This window comes from Phocoena sinus, chromosome 11, assembly GCF_008692025.1.
Source record: "Phocoena sinus isolate mPhoSin1 chromosome 11, mPhoSin1.pri, whole genome shotgun sequence".
Lineage (NCBI taxonomy): Eukaryota > Metazoa > Chordata > Mammalia > Artiodactyla > Phocoenidae > Phocoena > Phocoena sinus.
In genome coordinates, this window is record NC_045773.1 from 17,570,232 (window position 1) to 17,589,104 (window position 18,873).

The following is an 18,873-nucleotide window of genomic DNA, read 5'->3' on the forward strand; positions in this document are numbered from 1 at the left end:
AAAAATGTCATGAAAAACCTAGGGGTGAAACAGGAATAAAGACACAGACTTACTAGAGAATGGACTTGAGGCTATGGGGAGAGGGAAGGGTAAACTGTGACAAAGCGAGAGAGAGGCATGGACATATATACACTACCAAACGTAAGGTAGATAGCTAGTGGGAAGCAGCCGCATAGCACAGGGAGAGCAGCTCGGTGCCTTGTGACCGCCTGGAGGGGTGGGATAGGGAGGGTGGGAGGGAGGGAGACGCAAGCGGGAAGAGATATGGGAACATATGTATATATATAACTGATCCATTTTGTTGTGAAGCTGAAACTAACATACCATTGTAAAGCAATTATACTCCAATAAAGATGTTAAAAAAAAAAAAAAAAGAGAGACGTGTACTACAATGTTCACTGCAGCACTATTTACGATAGCCAGGACATGGAAGCAACCTAAGTGTCCACGGACAGATGAATGGATAAAGAAGATGTGGCACATATATACAATGGAATATTACTCAACCATAATAAGAAATGAAATTGAGTTATTTGTAGTGAGGTGGATGGACCTAGACTCTGTCATACAGAGTGAAGTAAGTCAGAAAGAGAAAAACAAATACCGTATGGTAATGCATATATATGGAACCAGAAAAAAAAAAAAAAAGGTTCTGATGAACCTAGGGGCAGGACAGGAAAAAAGAGGCAGATGTAGAGAATGGACTTGAGGACACGGGGAGGGGGAAGGGTAAGCTGGGACAAAGTGAGAGAGTAGCATTGACATATATACACTGCCAAACGTAAAACAGATAGCTAGTAGGAAGCAGGTACATAGCACAGGGAGATCATCTCGGTGCTTTGTGACCACCTAGAGGGGTGGGATAGGGAGGGTGGGAGGGAGACACAAGAGGGAGGAGATATGGGGATATATGTATATGTATATGTATAGCTGATTCACTTTGTTATACAGCAGAAATTAACACAACATTGTAAAGAAATTATACTCCAATAAAGATGTAAATAAATAAATACCAAAAAAAAAAAAAAGAGACACATGCACCCCAGTGTTCACTGCAGCACTATTTACAATAGCCAGGTCATGGAAGCAACCTGAATGCCCACTGACAGACGAATGGATAAAGAAGATGTGGCACATATATACAATGGAATATTACTCAGCCATAAAAAGGAACGAAATTGGGTCATTTGTAGAGACGTGGATGGACTTAGAGACTGTCCTACAGAGTGAAGTAAGTCAGAAAAAGAAAAACAAATATCGTATACTAACACATGTATGTGAAATCTAGAAACATGGTACAGATGAACCTGTTTGTAAGGCAGAAATAGAGACACAGATGTAGAGAACAAACCTATGGAAACCAAGGAGGGAGAGCGGCAGCGGGGATGGGGTGTGATGAATTGGGAGATTGGGATTGACATCTATACACTAATATGTATAAAATAGATAACTAATAAGAACCTGCTGTATAAAATTTTTTTAAAAATGTTTTCTTAAAGTTGGATTAATTTCGTACAGTAACCATTGAAGAGATCACTGAGGAACAGATCACTGTGGATTGCAGTTGTTGAGGGAAGTTTCATGGGAAGTTTGGGACTCACGTTCTCTCAGCAGAAGAGGTGGGCAATAGGAAGTGTGATGAGCATCTGTGGGTTATTTCCCCCGCCCACCATCATTACCTCTATGGTAACCACACTAAAATGTTCCTAAAAACCTTGTTACGCAAAGGATGGTCCACAGACCAGTACCATCAGCATCGCCTGGGAGCTTGTCAGAAATGAAGAATCTCAGGCCCCACCCGAGGAGCCTACTGAATCAGAACCTGCATTTTAAAAAGATACCCAGGTAACTTGTTTGTACATTACAGTTTGGAAAGCACTGTCTTAAGACCCCCACCCTTTCTCTGCTCACTGTGTCTGTGACCCCAGTGGGGCTGACCCACAGACGTGGCTGATCTGCAAGACTGGTTCAAGGATACACATGGGACTCAGGCCTATCCAAGGAGGGGCAGATGGACGCTTCTGCTAACAGGATACAGAGAAAGGAACCTTTTCTTTCCAGGTTGCTAAACTGGTGAAATGAAACCGTGAATTGTGGTCATACATGGGGTTTGGAAGCTGGTGGTTAAACAGCACTCTTTCTCCACTCCTGTATACAAATCTAATTAAGACAGACTGACATAGGAGTCAATGATACAGATAAACAATACCAGCTTTATTACTGGAGGAGGACAGGCCCCACCCTAGTAAGCTTGTCACATGAACAGCCAATAATACGATCATCTTGAAGACAGATCATCCCAAAAAAGAAAAGGCCACTGAGTTGCACATGCCCAGTTCCTTCTTGCAAATAGCGTCAGACGTCACTCCTTCTCCCTTGTGGAGAGAGAGGGTAATAGAAGTTCTTGCTTCTCTGGAGGCAGGAGGAATGAGGAGATACACATTTCCTCCTCATCCAAAGCTAGCATTGCTCCCAGGTGGGAAGGACCAGCTTGAGAATGAAGGTCACCTTGAGGCAAAAGATGGAGAGGTCGTGGATAACATCATCATCTACTGCTCGGAAAGAAAGCAGTAAATATCCTACCAGCTGACAAGTTGCTTCAATCAATACCTTGTCCTGACTCTAACATAAAGGAGAAATAAAAAAGAAAATAATTTAATTGAACTATGTATTGTGGTATATAGGTGCTTGAACCTTATTATGGTGGACCAGGGGTCAGCAAATCTTTCCGGTAAAAGATCATTTAGTAAACACTGCAGGCTTTGCGGGCCACGGAGAGTCTCTGTTGCATACTTCTTCTTTTTTTTTTTTTTTTTTTTTTTATATACACAACCCTTTAGAGATGTAAGAATCAATCTTAGCTCATGGACTGTACAGAAACAGGCCATGGGATGGATTTGGCCCAGAAGCTCTAGTTTGCTGGAACAACAACAGTAACTAGACCTATAACAAGATGTCAGGGGCTTCCCTGGTGACGCAGTGGTTAAGAATCCGCCTGCCAATGCAGGGGACACGGCTTCCAACCCTGCTCCGGAAGATCCCACATGCCGCGGAGCAACTAAGCCCATGCACCACAACTACTGAGCCTGCACGCCACAACTACTGAGCCCGCATGCCACAACTACTGAAGCCCGCACGCCTAGAGCCCGTGCTCTGCGATAAGAGAAGCCACCACAATGAGAAGCCCATGCACCGCAACAAAGAGTAGCGCCCGCTCACCACAACTACAGAAAAGCCTGCGCTCGGCAATGAAGACCCAACACAGCCAAAACTAAATAAATAAATAAATAAATAAATAAATAAATTTATTTATTAAAAAAAAAACAAGATGTCAGATGCTTGCATCTCCTTACCATCACTAGGTCTGGACTGGACATGTCTAAATAAAGCCTATGTAAGTATACCTGTGTATATATGTGCATCAGAGCACCGTGAACGCCTCAGCCAGTGTGGACTCAGACAAGAGTGCCATGTCAGGGGTTAAGAACCTCAAAAATAGAGGAGAATTCTCAGTAAAGTTCCACATGAAGCACACTATATAATATGCCCTCTATTTTTACTTTACTGCAGTTGCATTCCTGGAAGATTCAGTGTATATTAAAACCAGGCAAAAATGTATTGTACTAACGTGGAAAATGGCACTAAGATCCTGCCTTCTGTAAACAGAAACCAGGGTTCACTTACAAGAATGTCTGGTTAAGTCATTCAAACATCACATGGGAAGGAAGGAAATTCTCTAACATGTGCGACTGCGTGTGCATGTCAGGCAGCCTAGCAATCCTTAACCCTGCCCACCGAGGGCCAGCATGGCCCCCCTCCGATTACTATGACAACCAGAAACACTCCCATAAATCTCCAAACAGTGCTCCCTGACAGCAGAGATGGATGCAGAGATGGAGCGGAAGGTCATACAATTTTGCGTAAATATACTTTCAAAATCTCTAAAGGCCCCTCCCAAAGCCTTGGAGGGGACCACGCAAGGGAGGGACCCAGAGGCTTCAGTGGCACCAGCTTTCCGGTCAATCTGCCGCCGCCTTTCTGTGAGGATGGAAACGGACGCGGGACTAAGAATCACATCTGCCCAGAGCAGGGTCCGGTAACACCTGTTAGGTGGACAAATCCATCTGTGCAAACCAAATGTGGACTCACGGTCAGGACTGGCTACAGAACTGGGGGACCCAGTGCAAGATAAAAGTGTGGGGCTGTGGGGCCTTGTATTCAAAAAGTATGAAGAATTTCAAGATGGCAACAGGAGAGCATTCAACCAAGCTCAGGGCCCTTCTGAGCATGATCCCGGTGTGACTGAATCGCTCACCTCCCATGACACTGGTCCTGCCACAAATCAATCCAAATAACAATCATTAAGAAATTTATGTTATTAATAAGTGTCTCCACATCTGTTACTTTGCTTGCTTTCATACCCCTGGCCTTATCCTGACTCCTGAGATGAGAAAGTGAACCTTAGCAGGGTGTCAGGTCACATCTAGGAAGGAGAGCTGGGAGGAATTAAGACCAGGTCTCCTGACTCGTTCCCTACCCCGCCTGCCACTCCGCAACCCCAAAGTCTTTTGTTCTTCGTCCTGTTTGCCAGCCCTGGAAGTCACAGGTGGGAACTTCCATGGACACAGTCTGGGGCCTCAGCCACACTAGAGAGATTATGAGCTGAAAATGAACATGAACATTCACCCACTTAGATACTGTGTCTGTTTGTTTACTTGCTTGTTGGTTAGTTGTTCTCTTGTAAGCCCCTTTGCATTAGAAGACTTGGGATTAAGTTCAGGAACCCTCCAGTCATAAAATGGTATCAATGATTTGCAATTAAAGCATGGCCAGTTGGAGAGAGAGACTTAGCTAATTCTTGCCCAAAGCATTTTGGATGTTGCTGGGTGTATGTTAGGAACAGGGCTAATAAAACGGCTGACCGGCAGAAAAATTCAGACCTCCCAGGGATTCTACTACTCCTACAAAAGACTCTGCCAAACTCCACTCCTATTGTTGCCTTTAAAGACAGAGCACAGCCATATTCAGAACCTACTGCAGAGCAGCCAAGAGAAAACGAGAAGGAAAAGCTTTTGTGCTCGGCCCCCTCGGAATGGAAAACTGTTGACTATGTCTTCTTAGGATTCATGGAGCTTTCGAGAAACTAGATTTTTAGACCTTGGTCAGTGTGATGGTGGAGTAACTGGATACCTCTCTATTCCTGATGATCTAGGTCAATTCATTTAAGTTTTCCCAAATATGTTACAATCTAGTCTATACTTATCAGTGAATTACAGTATTTGCAAGAAACACAGAAATCTAAAAGTAATGATTGCTGTGATAGCCTGTTGCTACCACTCTCCATAGCAACAAATTTTATTTCAAGTTTCTATACCTTAGGCTATATCCACACATACATGCACACATGCAGCTAAAAAGAAAATAATGAACAAACAAGTTGATTCCAAGATGAAAACAAGAGCATAAAGCAAACAAAGAAAAAACCATAAGTGAGCCAAGGTTGCTGCCGGGCGTGGGGAGGGACCTGGAGAGGAGAGTTACCCAAATGTCAGCAAAAGCGTGGTATGAATTACAGCTTATGGAACAAAGAGAATAAGATGGAAGCACCAGAGATATTTCATCATAATATACATAGACCACTGAGTTTATTTGGTAGTTAAGGAGGTAATGGCTTTCTTTCAAACTCATTTTAAAAGTTCTTTTTTTAATGGTGGCGATAAATGTTTTTTAGTGCGGGGACTATATTCACGAGAGAGGCCACAAGGCCACATTCAATCCTTGCTAAGGATGCTTAATGAGGGATGCTGCTTTCACTAAAATATTCTGTGCTGTTTCAACAACCTCATCCTTGGCAGAACTAACTCTCAAGGTACAAAGACAATATGGGGGAGAAAAGAGGTATTTTACCCTGTACGTGAGGAACTCCGGGGTTTTTCTTAAGTATGTTGCCAACTGTCTCTTCCCCATGAGGTACTGAGTGGCAGGGAAATTTAACTGGGGCCTAAAAACAAATTAACAGAAGTAATGTATGAAATAAGTTTTTGCCAGTATCCAATTATAGCATCAAGTTATGCTAAAAGGTTGATGGATGCATTTTAACATCAGATAGCAGAAAATTTAGGGGCTAGATACATTACGGTCTTGTCTATCCATCAACCCTAAAATTTAAAACCAACCACTAAGATAAAAAGGAATTTGCGTGCTGTCTCTCTAGGTTGAAAAGTATGTGTGCCTCCCCCCTGCACCTCATCCCCGGGTTTGCAAAACCAACTCGAGTTTTCTCTTACTATCAATCAATTATCTTATAAAGAAACACTATTTTAAAAAACTCCTTCTCATCAAATGCCTATACCATCGAGCAGTATTTTAAAAGTCATTATAACTGCATGAGAAACATCCCATGTGTTTGAGTCCCCACGGCTCCTGTGAGCATTTAGATGTTTGAGTTTTGAAGAAAAATAGAATAAGATGTACCCAGTGAAGAAAATGCCTTGGAATTCTATTTTAAAATCTATTATTTCCATTGCAGTTGATCCCATGTATATACAGATGTGTTTTAGCTTTTTATTACTGCAGCTGTCTTCACAGTGATGTTATGAAAATGCAATAGATTAAAAACAAAACGATACACTGAGATGGAAAAACAAAGGCAAACCTCAAAAACCAAATGGTATCCAAAATTAAACAAATATACCTAATATCGAAGAAGTGAAAGTACTGCAGATTGATGAATAATTAAACACCTCAAAATCAAACCAATGCGGGGAAGAGGCTACTTAAAAAAAAACAAAACAGAGATTTAAAGGCATAAATCATGATTTATAACCTATCCCAACTTTGACCTCATAGAAAGCAAGAAAGATCAAAGGTGATGCTTCATTATGTATGTACTGCTTAGCCAAAGCATTATTCATCGATCTTCATTTTGAAAGATATATGTGGAGTACAAATTCTCATAGATAGAACCATTGCAGGGAAATTTTTATGTGCAGAATTTATCATGAAATCTGCAGCTAATAGCACAAGATGCCTAATTTGTAATTTGCCTCTTTCTGGATTTATAGTATTACAGCTTTACAGCCAAAAGATGCAAGCTGCAATGTGTCATGGGAAGATGGCTGACAGTTCAAACACAGTCACTGTCATTCTTCAGAGACCTTATTCTTTAATTCTCTAATGAAGATACCAGGAAATGACCACCACGGCTGCCACCAGTAACACCCACACCCATACACATGCATGCTAGAAAACTCCATCTGGAAAAATTACTGTGTTGATTTCTAAAACAAAGTCAGATGTAAAAGATTTGAGGCAGGATTGCTTTTTTAATTAAAAATGCATGAATGAAATTATAGAATCCTCTTTTCTATTCATCTTGGTTGGGGAAAGACAAGATGGCATCAGGAGTGTGCCTCTAATCCCAGAATACAATAATCTAGTAACAAAACACTGAAACCAATGTTGGCCCCAAATGTAATTTTGAAACACCTAGGAGACTTCTGGTTACCTTAAGTGATGTCGTAACAGTCCCAAAAATCTACTTAAATCCATTTCAATCATTTCATGAGGTGACGTAGCAAGGTGGCATGCCTATTTATTTGAGAATGAGAAGAAAAAGTCCAGAATTTCTGGCCTGGCACCAAAACTGCATGGCATCGTCCGCACCAGTGTGGCACAGCACACCGAGTTACCAGAATATCTCCCCCCATTCCTTGCAGCAGTCATAGCCCCTGCGCTATCCATCTTCAGCCAGGAGCATCCTCACCTATTCACCTAGAAGGGTGAGCGGCGGTGCAGTGAAATTTTCCAATATGGTGTCTATCAGACGACATACTGTGATGGCGGATTTCATGTGTCGCCTTCACTAGCCATCGCTTGCCCAGATTAGACATTATCTCTTGGTGTGTCTGCAAGTGTCTTTCTGGATGAGATTAGCATTTGACTTGGGGAACTCAAAGTCCAATTTGGATTAGTCTCAATCCATTGAGGGTCTGAATAGAACAAAAGGTGAAGAAGGAGGAAATGGCCCCTTGTCCTTCCTACCTGCTGGAGCTGGGACATCTCAGCTCATCTCCTCCCACCCTGGGACTGGGACTTACACCAGTGGCTCCCCTGGTTCTCAGGCCTCAGACTCAGCCTGGAATTACACCACCAACTTCCCTGCCTCTCCAGCTTAGAATATGTATCCTGTTGGTTCTGTTTCTCTGGAGAATCCTACCTAACACGGATGTTAATAAGTATAATGGGTTCCAAGGTCAAACTAGGCTAGTAAATTATAAGTTCAACAAAGCTCTAAAGGGTCTATCATTTTAGGACTTTTCAGAGTCTCTAGTATGGTATACACCATGAGTTCCTGAAGGGAGATAATCCTACAGAGCTCCTTCTAGGTGGATGCAACCACAGACCATGCATAACTAGCTTCTCTAGAAGAAGGCTTCCTGGTTGCCATCCAAAGCCTTGGGGCCAGACACACCTGAACTAAAACCTAGCTGTGCTACTTTTCCAGTTGTGTGAGCCTTGGCATTTATTTCAGCATCTTGGGCCACTGTCTTCTCATCTGTAAACTGACAAATGAAATGATGCTCTTAGCTGAATGCCAAAAAACAAAAAAAAACCCAGTAGTGACTATGAGACCCTCCCCAGAGAAGCTGAAATAGGAAGAGTAACCAACAAGAACTACCCTTCCTCAAGCAGGTGGCGAATATCTGTCCCACTATGGCTGCCCAGCTTCCATACCCACTTCCCAACGGTGGCCCCGTTCCCCCTGGGGTATCGTCTATTCTCCTTTGTGTGTGGTCCTTGTGGGATGGTAACTACAGAGACTCACAGTCATTGTGGAAATCAAAGCATGGGGCTCCTTCCTCCCCACTCCCATGTCCTCTGGTACAGATGGAGGGGGCCTCATGACTTAAGCTCAGCCAACAGCATTCTATCCATCAGGACTCTTGAGTCTCGGAGAACATCAGAATGGAAAGTCAGGTTAGAGGTCAGCCATGGAAGTAGTAGCAGGAGCGTTTCTATGACCAGGGCGGTGCTGGGCTTCCTATCTATTCCCAACTCTGGGGCTGCAGCATTCAGTCTATTTACTGAATCCCCAAAATCCATCCAGTCAATTAACCTTATCAATATGAAAGCAACAATTCTTTTCCAATGGTGCTCTGATCAGCAGAGATACAAGTCTAGAACAGGTCCTTGATGGAATACAAGGAGGAAGAACAAGAAGGACAAGAACGACTGTAAGTGAAGAATAAACTAAACATGTATCTGCCTCATGGGGCCGCTTCTAAAAACAAAAGAATTCAGGTTGTATCCTTCAGGATCCTGCCAGAAAAGTGGAAACTTCTCTGCATTTGAAGCAGAGGGAATTTAAAGCAGGGAATTGATTACCCAAAGGAGGAAAGAACTGAGAAGCCAGTAGGGGACAGGGAGGCGGCCCCAGGAAAAAGCAACAGCAGAAAGTCCTTACAGCCCTGAAGCAACAGGTCTGAGGCCACAGAGGAATCACAGCTGCTGCCAGAGACACTGCCCAAGACAGAAGGGTGGGGATGGGAGGAAACAGACCCTGGCTTACCCCTACCTCTGCTTCCAACCTCCCACCCACGCGTCCCATTGGCCCAACCAAGCCAGGCGTTATAGGAGCCTGCAGGGGCCACCCCTCCTCCCCCAGATTGGATTCCAGGCAAATAGTCCCAGGACTGGCAAAGCAACTCTCACACATAAAGTGTGTTATGCCTACAACAGGCTTGGTTCACGTGATTCCCAACTCCTTCGGGACCTCCTGGCCTAATCCTGTTCCGTCTTTTCAAATGAGACAAAGCACTTTCAGCCGCCCACCTCCTACAGCCCAAGTCCCACATGTCTCCCTGCAACAAAAACCTACAAAAGCATTTTCTTGGTCTCTCCTCCAGATGTTCTATGGACTTACTAGTCTCAGAGGCTTCCAACACTCCTCGTTTCAATAAGTATTTTATCTCACACGGAAAGTCAAATGGAATACACTTGCTGTATTTATCATTGCTACAGTAAAAATAAAATCTCTACGAAGCAAGTACCAGCAAGATAAGGATGAATCCACAGGCCTTTCTGGTCTCATCACAAGAAGGATATATTTTAGAGATGCTGTACTGGATGGAATTAGGAATCCCTCAACCAAATTTAATATAATTTTTTCTCCAGGGGAATTTCTGATGAGATTGTCCTGCAAAGGGACCATCTCCTAATGGGATTTGCTGATCAAGATTACATTGTGCTGTTAAGTAGCCATTTTAGAAGAAAATGCAACCAGAGGAGGGGGGTAAACGCAGCTGGTGAACACAACTTGCTGGCATAGCCTGGAGAGCTAGGTTGGTACTCTTTCTGCATCTGGCGGAAACGGGGGCACTGGTATATCTGAGCGCCCTCCTAAAGAACCCAAATTAGAAAGAGATTCGATCTTAATGCAGACCATTGACTTTCTCTCTGTACCAGGGTCATGGGGCATTTCAACTGTGGCGAGACACCTGGCCAGTGGTGTCCCTGGGGGCTGGGATGAGAATGTCAATGACCGAGGCAAACTCAGCCCTCCAGGGAGCGTCACCACGCTCCTCTTTTCCTGGCAGTGGGGTAGCGGGCTCACGTGCTCAGACCAATGACATCCTCCATCAAACAGTGCTAACCCTGGCCCAGACTGTCGTCCAGGAGCCTTCATCGGAGAAAAATGGTGGGAAAACGAAATCAAGAAATGGATTAGAAATAGCTCAAAACTCACCTGAAGCCAAAGCAATCTTTTAAGCAGGAATGTACCAAGGGCCAGGGGGTGGGGGGGTGGGAGGTGCGATCCTCCCCAAGTACAGGAAATAAGGAGGAGCACTGAGTGTAGAGAATTTTAAAACAAACAATAATACTGCCTAGAAACCAGCCTCCATTTATTGTCACCACGAGCTAGCAATGCAAGAAACCAGGATTGGAACCTGCCACGTCAAAGAAAATTTCTTAACCCTCTGAACCTAACTGCCTCGCCTGTCAAAACATGATGCCATCATTGGCCTCAGAGAAGGCTGCAAGGATTCTGAGTAAATATGTTTTAAGCACTCATGCCAGCACCCGGCACACTGTAAATGGTCAATAACCGATGGATACATGCTACTGATATTACCTGAACAAAGATCGTCACCAAAAGACCGGAAGAAGATAAATGGGCAGCATAGGCTAAAGATGACTCATGTGACAAAGGATGTCAAATAAATGTCATTTAACTACAAGACAGCACGTGGTGGCTATTGGCATGGCAAATATCAAATTACAGCAGTCACAACAGAGGGAAAAATCTACCTCTCTAGTGTGTCATGTGGGTATTGATTAATAAGATCCCCACAGGAAGGTTTGTGTTTTCACCCAGACAAGAGCCAGCTGAGGAAAGAAATGAGGGGGGAGGAGGAAGGAAGAAGAGGCAGAGAGAAATTTCTTTCACTGGTCCCCCAAACTGGATCCCATAACCTCCAAGAGGATTAGGAGAGAAAACCAGTAGAAAAGAGCCCATAACAGAATTGGTGCAAAGCCTGTGAAGTATCTCCAGCAATCCCACAGTGACAGAACTGTGGTTGCCAAGGGGGAGGGGGTGGGGGAGGGATGGAGTGGGAGCTTGAGATTAGCAGATGTAAGCTATTATATATAGAATGGATAAACAACAAGGTCCTACTGTATAGCACAGGGAACTATATTCAATATCCTGGGATAGGGACTTCCCTGCTGTTCCAGCAGTTAAGACTCCACACTCCCAATGCAGGGGGCCCAGGTTGAATCCCTGGTCAGGGAACTAGATCCCGCATGCCGCAACTAAGGGCCCACATGCCGCAACTAAGGATCCCGCATGCGGCAATGAAGATCCCACATGCCGCAACTAAGACCTGGCACAGCCAAATAAATAAATAAGTAAATAAATATATATTTTTAAATCCTGGGATAAACCATAATGGAAAAGAATATGAAAAAGAATATATATATATATAACTGAATCACTTTGCTGTACAGCAGAAATTAACACAACATTGTAAATCAACTATACTTCAGTAAAATAAAATTAAAAAAAAATAACCCCACAGTGTAGTCTCTCTCCTCTTAGGAGATGCTCCAAAAGACAAGACAAAACGTGGCCACATAGGTCAGAGGTTTTTAATAAATTTCTAAGAGCGAGTACTGTAAAATTTAAACTCCTTTTAACAAAATCTAGGCTTAGAAGACAGAAAGTCAACTCTGCCAAAATATTAACTGAGTTACCTCAGGGTAGTACAATGGGCGATTTTTATTTCCTCCTTTGTACTTTTTAAATCCTTGAAAAATTGAAACTATGTTACTTTTTGAATCAAAACTTAAATCTCAATTTTTGTACTAATAAGTGATATATAAGAATCACCTAGGACTCCAGTGGTCCTCTTAGGTTAGATATGGTAGACCCTTTTTTTTTTTTTTCAAAAAGGAAAATGTTTTCTTTTTTTTTCCAAAGAGGAAAATGGGTCAGTTTCTTAAGATCCTAAGTTGAAGTAGATGAAGAAAATGTTTTGGTTTTGTGACTAGTTCATTTGAAAATAAATGACACATTATGGAGCACTGAGGGTTTAAAAATGGAGGTGGGGATGGAAAGGAGCAAAATATAGGACAAAGGAAATGCTTTCTATTATCAGAAATAAAAGCTAAACCCCAATTAAAGTGATAAATCTTTAATCAAATAATATCGTAGACATAGGTCCAACCAAAATCTTGTTATAAGAAGCTTATAAATTAAGTTTTTGGAGCTGGGGGCACAATCTTTCTTCAGACCTGGGCTCCAGATTCCCTATCTTAATTCAAACCAGAGCTATGAAAAAAAGGTAGAGATACAGTTATGTACTCAATTTATAAGCTTTTTCAAACAACTGCCATTTTCTAGAACGATCTCTGGGCTGCTACAATCCAAAGACCATAACGCATTGGGCGGCCAAGAAGGTGGGGAAAATACCTTCTGTGTATAAACAGGCTTTAAGATTTTTAACTTGAAATTTGGGCCCAGCTGATGAGCGACTGAGTAAAATTCAATGCTTTTATGTAATGGGGGAAAAAAAATAAAAGGAATAACTTCAAGGGGAATGTTTAACCCACCAAAAGAAACCAATGTGCTCAAAATATGGTCCATTCCTGTGATTCTTATCAATAAAGGATTCCTAGACTCCACCCAAACCTGCTGAATCAATTCTTGGCGAAGAGCTCCCAAATCTTCACTTTACCTCGTTTTCCAAGCAGTTCTTAGACACACTCTAGCTTGAAAACCTCTGATTTGTAAATATTAAGAGTGCAATAATTCAACAGCTCATTCAAGATCTACTAAATAACTCTTCATTCACTTACTTGAAGTACTGACCCTACTACCTCTCTGAGATTATTTTCTGATTGGCCTTTTGCTAACCAGGCAAAAGCCACTCTGCAACAGCAGTGACAGTTTCTCAAACCAAGTGAATTTCTTAAAGCCACGCACACAATAAGAACGCATGATACTCTTCCTGGTACACTGCAACTACTCGCCTGGGGTCATAGACTCCTCTCCAGGTGTCCTCCTAAATTCAAGGACCTTTTATGATGAGGAATTAAATGTCTCTGACATACAGGGAGAAATTAATTAGCACCTATCAAATGAACAACTATTTCATTCCCTGCATGAATTTATACTTTGCTTTTGTCACAGCCCAAAAAACATGGAGAAAATCTCTGTAAAAATTAGTTATACTCTACGGTTTCTGGTGGAGTTGCAGAGATTACCCCTTGGGCTGTTATTTGCAGTATTTACGTTTTCTTTTTTTTTCTTCTTCTACCGAATTATCAAGTGAAAATCCAATTGTTCCTAATGGCACTCACTCTGTGTGTTTCCCATTCCCGTATATGAGAAAGGGTTTATTATCCATTTGTAGTAATTAAGACACTGATGTTATATAGACCCATAAAATTCATTAAGCCAGTAAAGAGCTTTTCATCAAAATCACTGTAGCTAAATATTTATTTAAAAATAAAAACTAAATTAAAAATAAGAACTCCCGTGACCAAAAAAAAAATGCTTTCAGAGAGTTTGGAAAGCAGTGGTGGGCATCCCTTAGTTTTAAAGTACATAACTATATTTTCTTACGGAGTAGAAACAGCCCTAACCAGCAATCAATCATGGCTAGCTATAAAGAAATGAAGTAATTAACCATAAGGAAATAATTCAGCAAGATGCCAACAGTTTAATAACATTTAAGTATTTGCACTTAAGCATTATTGTTTCTAAATGGCTTCATAATTGTTTTAGATTTGCAAAAGGTGCTAACACGTGAACAAAAGAAAGAGCAAAACAAGATGGATCTGGTAGGCCGGATGTGTCATTAAATGCAAGAAGGAGGTCTGCATGTCCTGGGTGGAGTATAGAACACAGGCTCTTTACAGAGCTGGGCTGTACAGTGCAAACTCAACAGCCCTCAGAAGCTTACGCACTTCCCCAGCCAGGGGGAAAAGGAGGAAATCCAACAAATATCTTTGATGAAGAGAAGAATTTCATGTTGCCATCTTCCTGTCACGGGGGAAGTTCATTAAGAAAGCCAGAGCCGAGAAAGCAAAACACGTTGACTGGAATGTGTAAGAACTTCTGCTGTGTGGCTAGGGGATAAAGCTTTAATCAGAAAGTCCTTTCTTTATATTTGAGGCACTACAAAAAAAGCCAAGAAGAAAGCTGTGTTTGTCCATTAGCAAAGGCTTCTGCCCGCAGTGGAGGCTTTCTGTATTTCCATCCTCAACCACGAGAAGGAACAGGGTCTGTTTCCATTTTCCATCGAACACCAGAAGAGTGGTTCTCTCCCAGGACTCCAAGCATAGCTTCTCGGGGTGCCATGAGCTCTCTATAAACCTTCTATTTTAGTCTCCTACCTTCCTTTCGACGAAATCTTAAAAAAATAGCTGAAGGACTGAGAACTGTCATAGGGTTCTCCTTGGCAATCATGTGTATATTGGTACCAATTAGCATAACTTCCATGGAAACGAGTTAATGAGAGAAACGATAGTGGTAGACTTTAGATGAAAATTATATTGATGCCAAGTAAAAGCCAACAAGACCCCGCTGTGTGCCCTAGGAGGAGAGGTGTCCTGGGAGCTTGAGCAGAGAGGCGTCTGGAGAGAAGGGAGTTGGCTGGTTTACGGATGGACATCCACCAAATTCACACGCAACCAGCACCCAGCAGTCAGGACCACCTCGTACTGTGTGAGCAGCAGTTTAATTTCAGCAAAACAACAGCACCCTTCACTCACAATTAACATTGTCAATTTAAATGTCGTTGGTTATACAGTTCTATTGCTATGTGATTTGTAAATTTGTGTTGAGTTTATACTTGTATAGCAGACGTGAGAGTTAACACCTACAGCGTGGTTTCTCAGCCTGGGCACTACTGACATTCGGGGTGGATAAGTCTCTGTTGTGGGCCGTCCTGTGCACTGTAGGATGTTTAGCAGCATCCCTGGCCTCTACTCACTAGATGCCAGTAGCATCCTCCCTTAATTGCAGCCAAAAATCTGTCCAGACATTCCTGAGGGACAAAATGGTCCCTAGTTGAGAAACCAGCTGACCTAGCGTCTGAGTCAGGGTCCAAGCAGGAAAGAGAGGATGCAAGGGGAGTTTAATATGGAAACTGTTAATAAAAGTGTGGGGAGGGAGTAGGGAAAGACATTTACCAACAGACTAAAGGGGCAAAATAAGACAGCAGCACATTGTAGGAGTGAGAGGGGAGGGGCTGGGGTTGAGGGGAAAGAGATGCTCAGCTAGGCCCCAGCTGTTCCAGCCATCCCAGCCCAGGTACCAGCCAGGAGGAGAGAATCCATGTTGACATCCAGCCCAGATAAGGCTCCAGGTGCCTCCAGCCCCAGCTGTCATCGGGCGGCAACGACGCAAAAAGCTCCAAGTGAGAATTGCCCACCTGAGTCAGTCCAACCACAGACCCATGAGAAATATCGGTAGTAATATGCTGCTTTCTAACCCAGCAAATTTTAGGGTGGGTTACACAGCAATAGGTAACCGTACTACAAATAATCGAAATGTTAAACAGTTCCTAGGGTATATATTGAAGTTAATAAACACACACACACACACCACACACCGCCATCCACAATGAAATATTTTAAGAAAATTGCAGACAATATAACCACCCTGCCATATTCTCAATTTCTGAGTTTGAACCCATTTGGTTCCTTCTGTCTGCTACACTTTCAGGATCTGGAAAGGTGTGACGCTGATTAGTTAGGACCCCAAACCATCCACAGGGGTCACATGTCTTCTCCCACGGGGCACTGGAGTGTCTGCCAGGTGTACAGGTGTGTTCCAAGTGTTGAAAGTGCCCATGGGGAACTGATGGGAGAATGTCTCTTTATCTCCTTTATGTTCAACCCTGTTAAAGGGATACCCAAGGGTTTGTAGAGAAATTGTTCCTTTTTTACTTGTTGCTCTACTCTCCGAGGGTACAGAGAGAATCCAGTGAGGGCTGGATGCAGAGAGAAATGCAGATGACAGACTTCACACCGTTATCTGACAGCGGAGCTTCCTCTAACAGGGTCGGGCTCTCCAGAGCTGGCTCCTTGTTTCATCAGGACGAATTATCCCCCAGGAAGGGCCTCAGTCCTCATGCAGATTGGCTTCCCAGGGTGCCCACTCCATCAGCATAGACATGGCCAGAGTCTGTGAATTCCTTAGACTCATCTAGAAGCCCCGCTCCGGATAAATGAAATGGTGAAGAACGCTGACAATCTAACAGATTAATCATTGTAACAGAATGACCCAGGAGTCTGCATTTCGTTTTTTAGCCAGAAGCTGACAGCTGCTTCTCTGCAGAGCAAGGTTAGCAGCTCAAATGGCTCCAGGAGGGAGTGATATTCAAAATATTGAATATTTAGCAACTGGCACTACCTGGGCACCCGTGGGTTCAGAACAGTCCTCGTCAGCATCTATCAGCCCTGCCCACATGGCCCAGCAGGCGAAAGGAAGGTGTGGGCACAGGGGGCTGTGGAAGAGGAAAGCTCGTGCTTGCCGTGTAGGGGAAGCTGCTGTCAGCTCCAGATCACGGCAGATGTGGGAATATAAGCCATCTGTTTTCAGATCCACAGATTTTTCCCAGAGAGGCTACAATAGATTTCTTTATGAAATTTAAATATTGACAACTTGTTTGAAATTTTACAAAAAAAAACCCTCTTTACAGGCCAAACCAAAAAAAGAAATGAATGTGTATGACATCTCTGTGTCAGTTCTTCACTGCTGCTCCAAGGCAGAGCCAGACAGTACCTTGGAGCACACTGTCATTATTTTCTATGTAGGGTAACGTAAGGAGCCTCTTTGGTATGCGGCCAAACTCCTAGGCTTTCACACTTCGAGGGGATGAAACTATTGGTCCCTTTTTTTTTAAAGTAATTAAAAAATAAATTTTATTCCAAGCAGAGTTGTACAACAAAGGAAGTAATACATGATAAGATGCACGACATAATAAATAGAAAAATTGTGAATTACATTTAAATTTCACACTAAGAAAACAAAGATACTGTTATAACCAAAAGGTATAATTTAACTGAATTGCCAGGCTAGGGAGACTGAAAGTGTGTACATGAGCGTGTGTATGTATGTGGAAGGAGAGAGGAAGGAGAGAGTTAAAAAGTTAAATCCGAGGCAGAGGTCGTGCCGCTCTGCAGTGTTGCCGTTGTTCTCCACTTTTCTGTTTTTCTTTTCGCAGACGCCGCCCTGCTCTCATCAGCCTCTGGCCTGCCATCTCCTTGAGTCCTAACACCATGCCTTCAATTGAGTTGCAGAGTTCCGATGGAGAGATATTTGAAGTTGATGTTGAAGCTGCGAAACAAGCTGTGACTACTAAGACCATGCTGAAATATTTGGGAGTGGGTGATGAAGGAGATGATGATCCAGTCCCCGTGCCAAATGTTAATGCAACGATATTAAAAGAGGTCGTTCAGTGGTGCGCCCACCACAGGGATGATTCTCCCTCTCCTCAGGATGGTGAGGACAAAGAAGAGCGAACAGATGACATCCCTGTTTGGGATCAAGAATTCCTGAAAGTTGACCAAGGAACACTATTTGACCTTATACTGGCAGCAAACTACTTAGACATCAAAGGTTTGCTTGATGTTACCTGCAAGACTGTTGCCAATATGATCAAGGGGAAAACTCCTGAGGAGATTAGAAAGACATTCAATATCAAAAATGATTTTATTGAAGAAGTGGAAGCCCAGGTATGCAAAGAGAACCAGTGGTGTGAGGAGAAGTGAAATTTTGTGTCTGATGCTGTAACACTGTAAGGACTGTTGCAAATACTAGTTGCACTGCTTTGTTTATAATTGTTAATATCAGAAAAACGTTCCACAAATGCAGCAGCAAATCAGTTGTATTAGCAGAATGTCATCCTCGTTGCATGTGTAGTTTCAGCACAGATTGCAAACTCATGGCTCAGTGTCTTCTAGTACGATCAAAAGTTCTTTTTTCTTTGCTCTGAATAAACTTGAACTGTGGGTTCTCTATGGAAAGTGGCATTTGGGGCTTTCCCTCTCTTTGTAAAGCTATTTCTGCCTAGTTTATTGTCCAGTTAACTTTACCTTAGTGACCTTTAAAAGCTGGCACTGTAAATAAAACAACTTGCAAAAAAAAAAAAAAGTTAAATCCTCATCTTCTTCTCTCTCTCTCTTTTTTTTTAATTGGTCCTTTAAGTTAGCAAAGCTGTCCCCTCCCCCTTGCTGTGAAGACCTTTAGAATAAGAAAAGTCAAATTAGCATCAAGTTCCAGGACCTTCCTGGGTAAAAATATTAAGGACATCTGCTTCCCCCAAATCAAACGTTTTAGAAAACCATTGGGGGGACTGA

General features: G+C 42.7%; 1 protein-coding gene across 1 annotated transcript; it reads left to right on the forward strand.

Moving 5' to 3' along the window:
* Positions 1-17,713: 17,713 nt before the first annotated feature.
* On the forward strand, positions 17,714-18,297 carry LOC116762631 (S-phase kinase-associated protein 1-like). Its single transcript, XM_032649845.1, has one exon. The coding sequence runs from the start codon at positions 17,794-17,796 to the stop codon at positions 18,283-18,285; it is 492 nt and encodes a 163-aa protein (XP_032505736.1). The 5' UTR covers positions 17,714-17,793; the 3' UTR covers positions 18,286-18,297.
* The last annotated feature ends 576 nt before the right edge of the window (positions 18,298-18,873 follow it).

Excerpts from the sequence above, each read along its gene's own strand:
- LOC116762631 (XM_032649845.1), top strand. The coding sequence starts at position 17,794 with ATGCCTTCAATTGAGTTGCAGAGTTCCGATGGAGAGATATTTGAAGTT.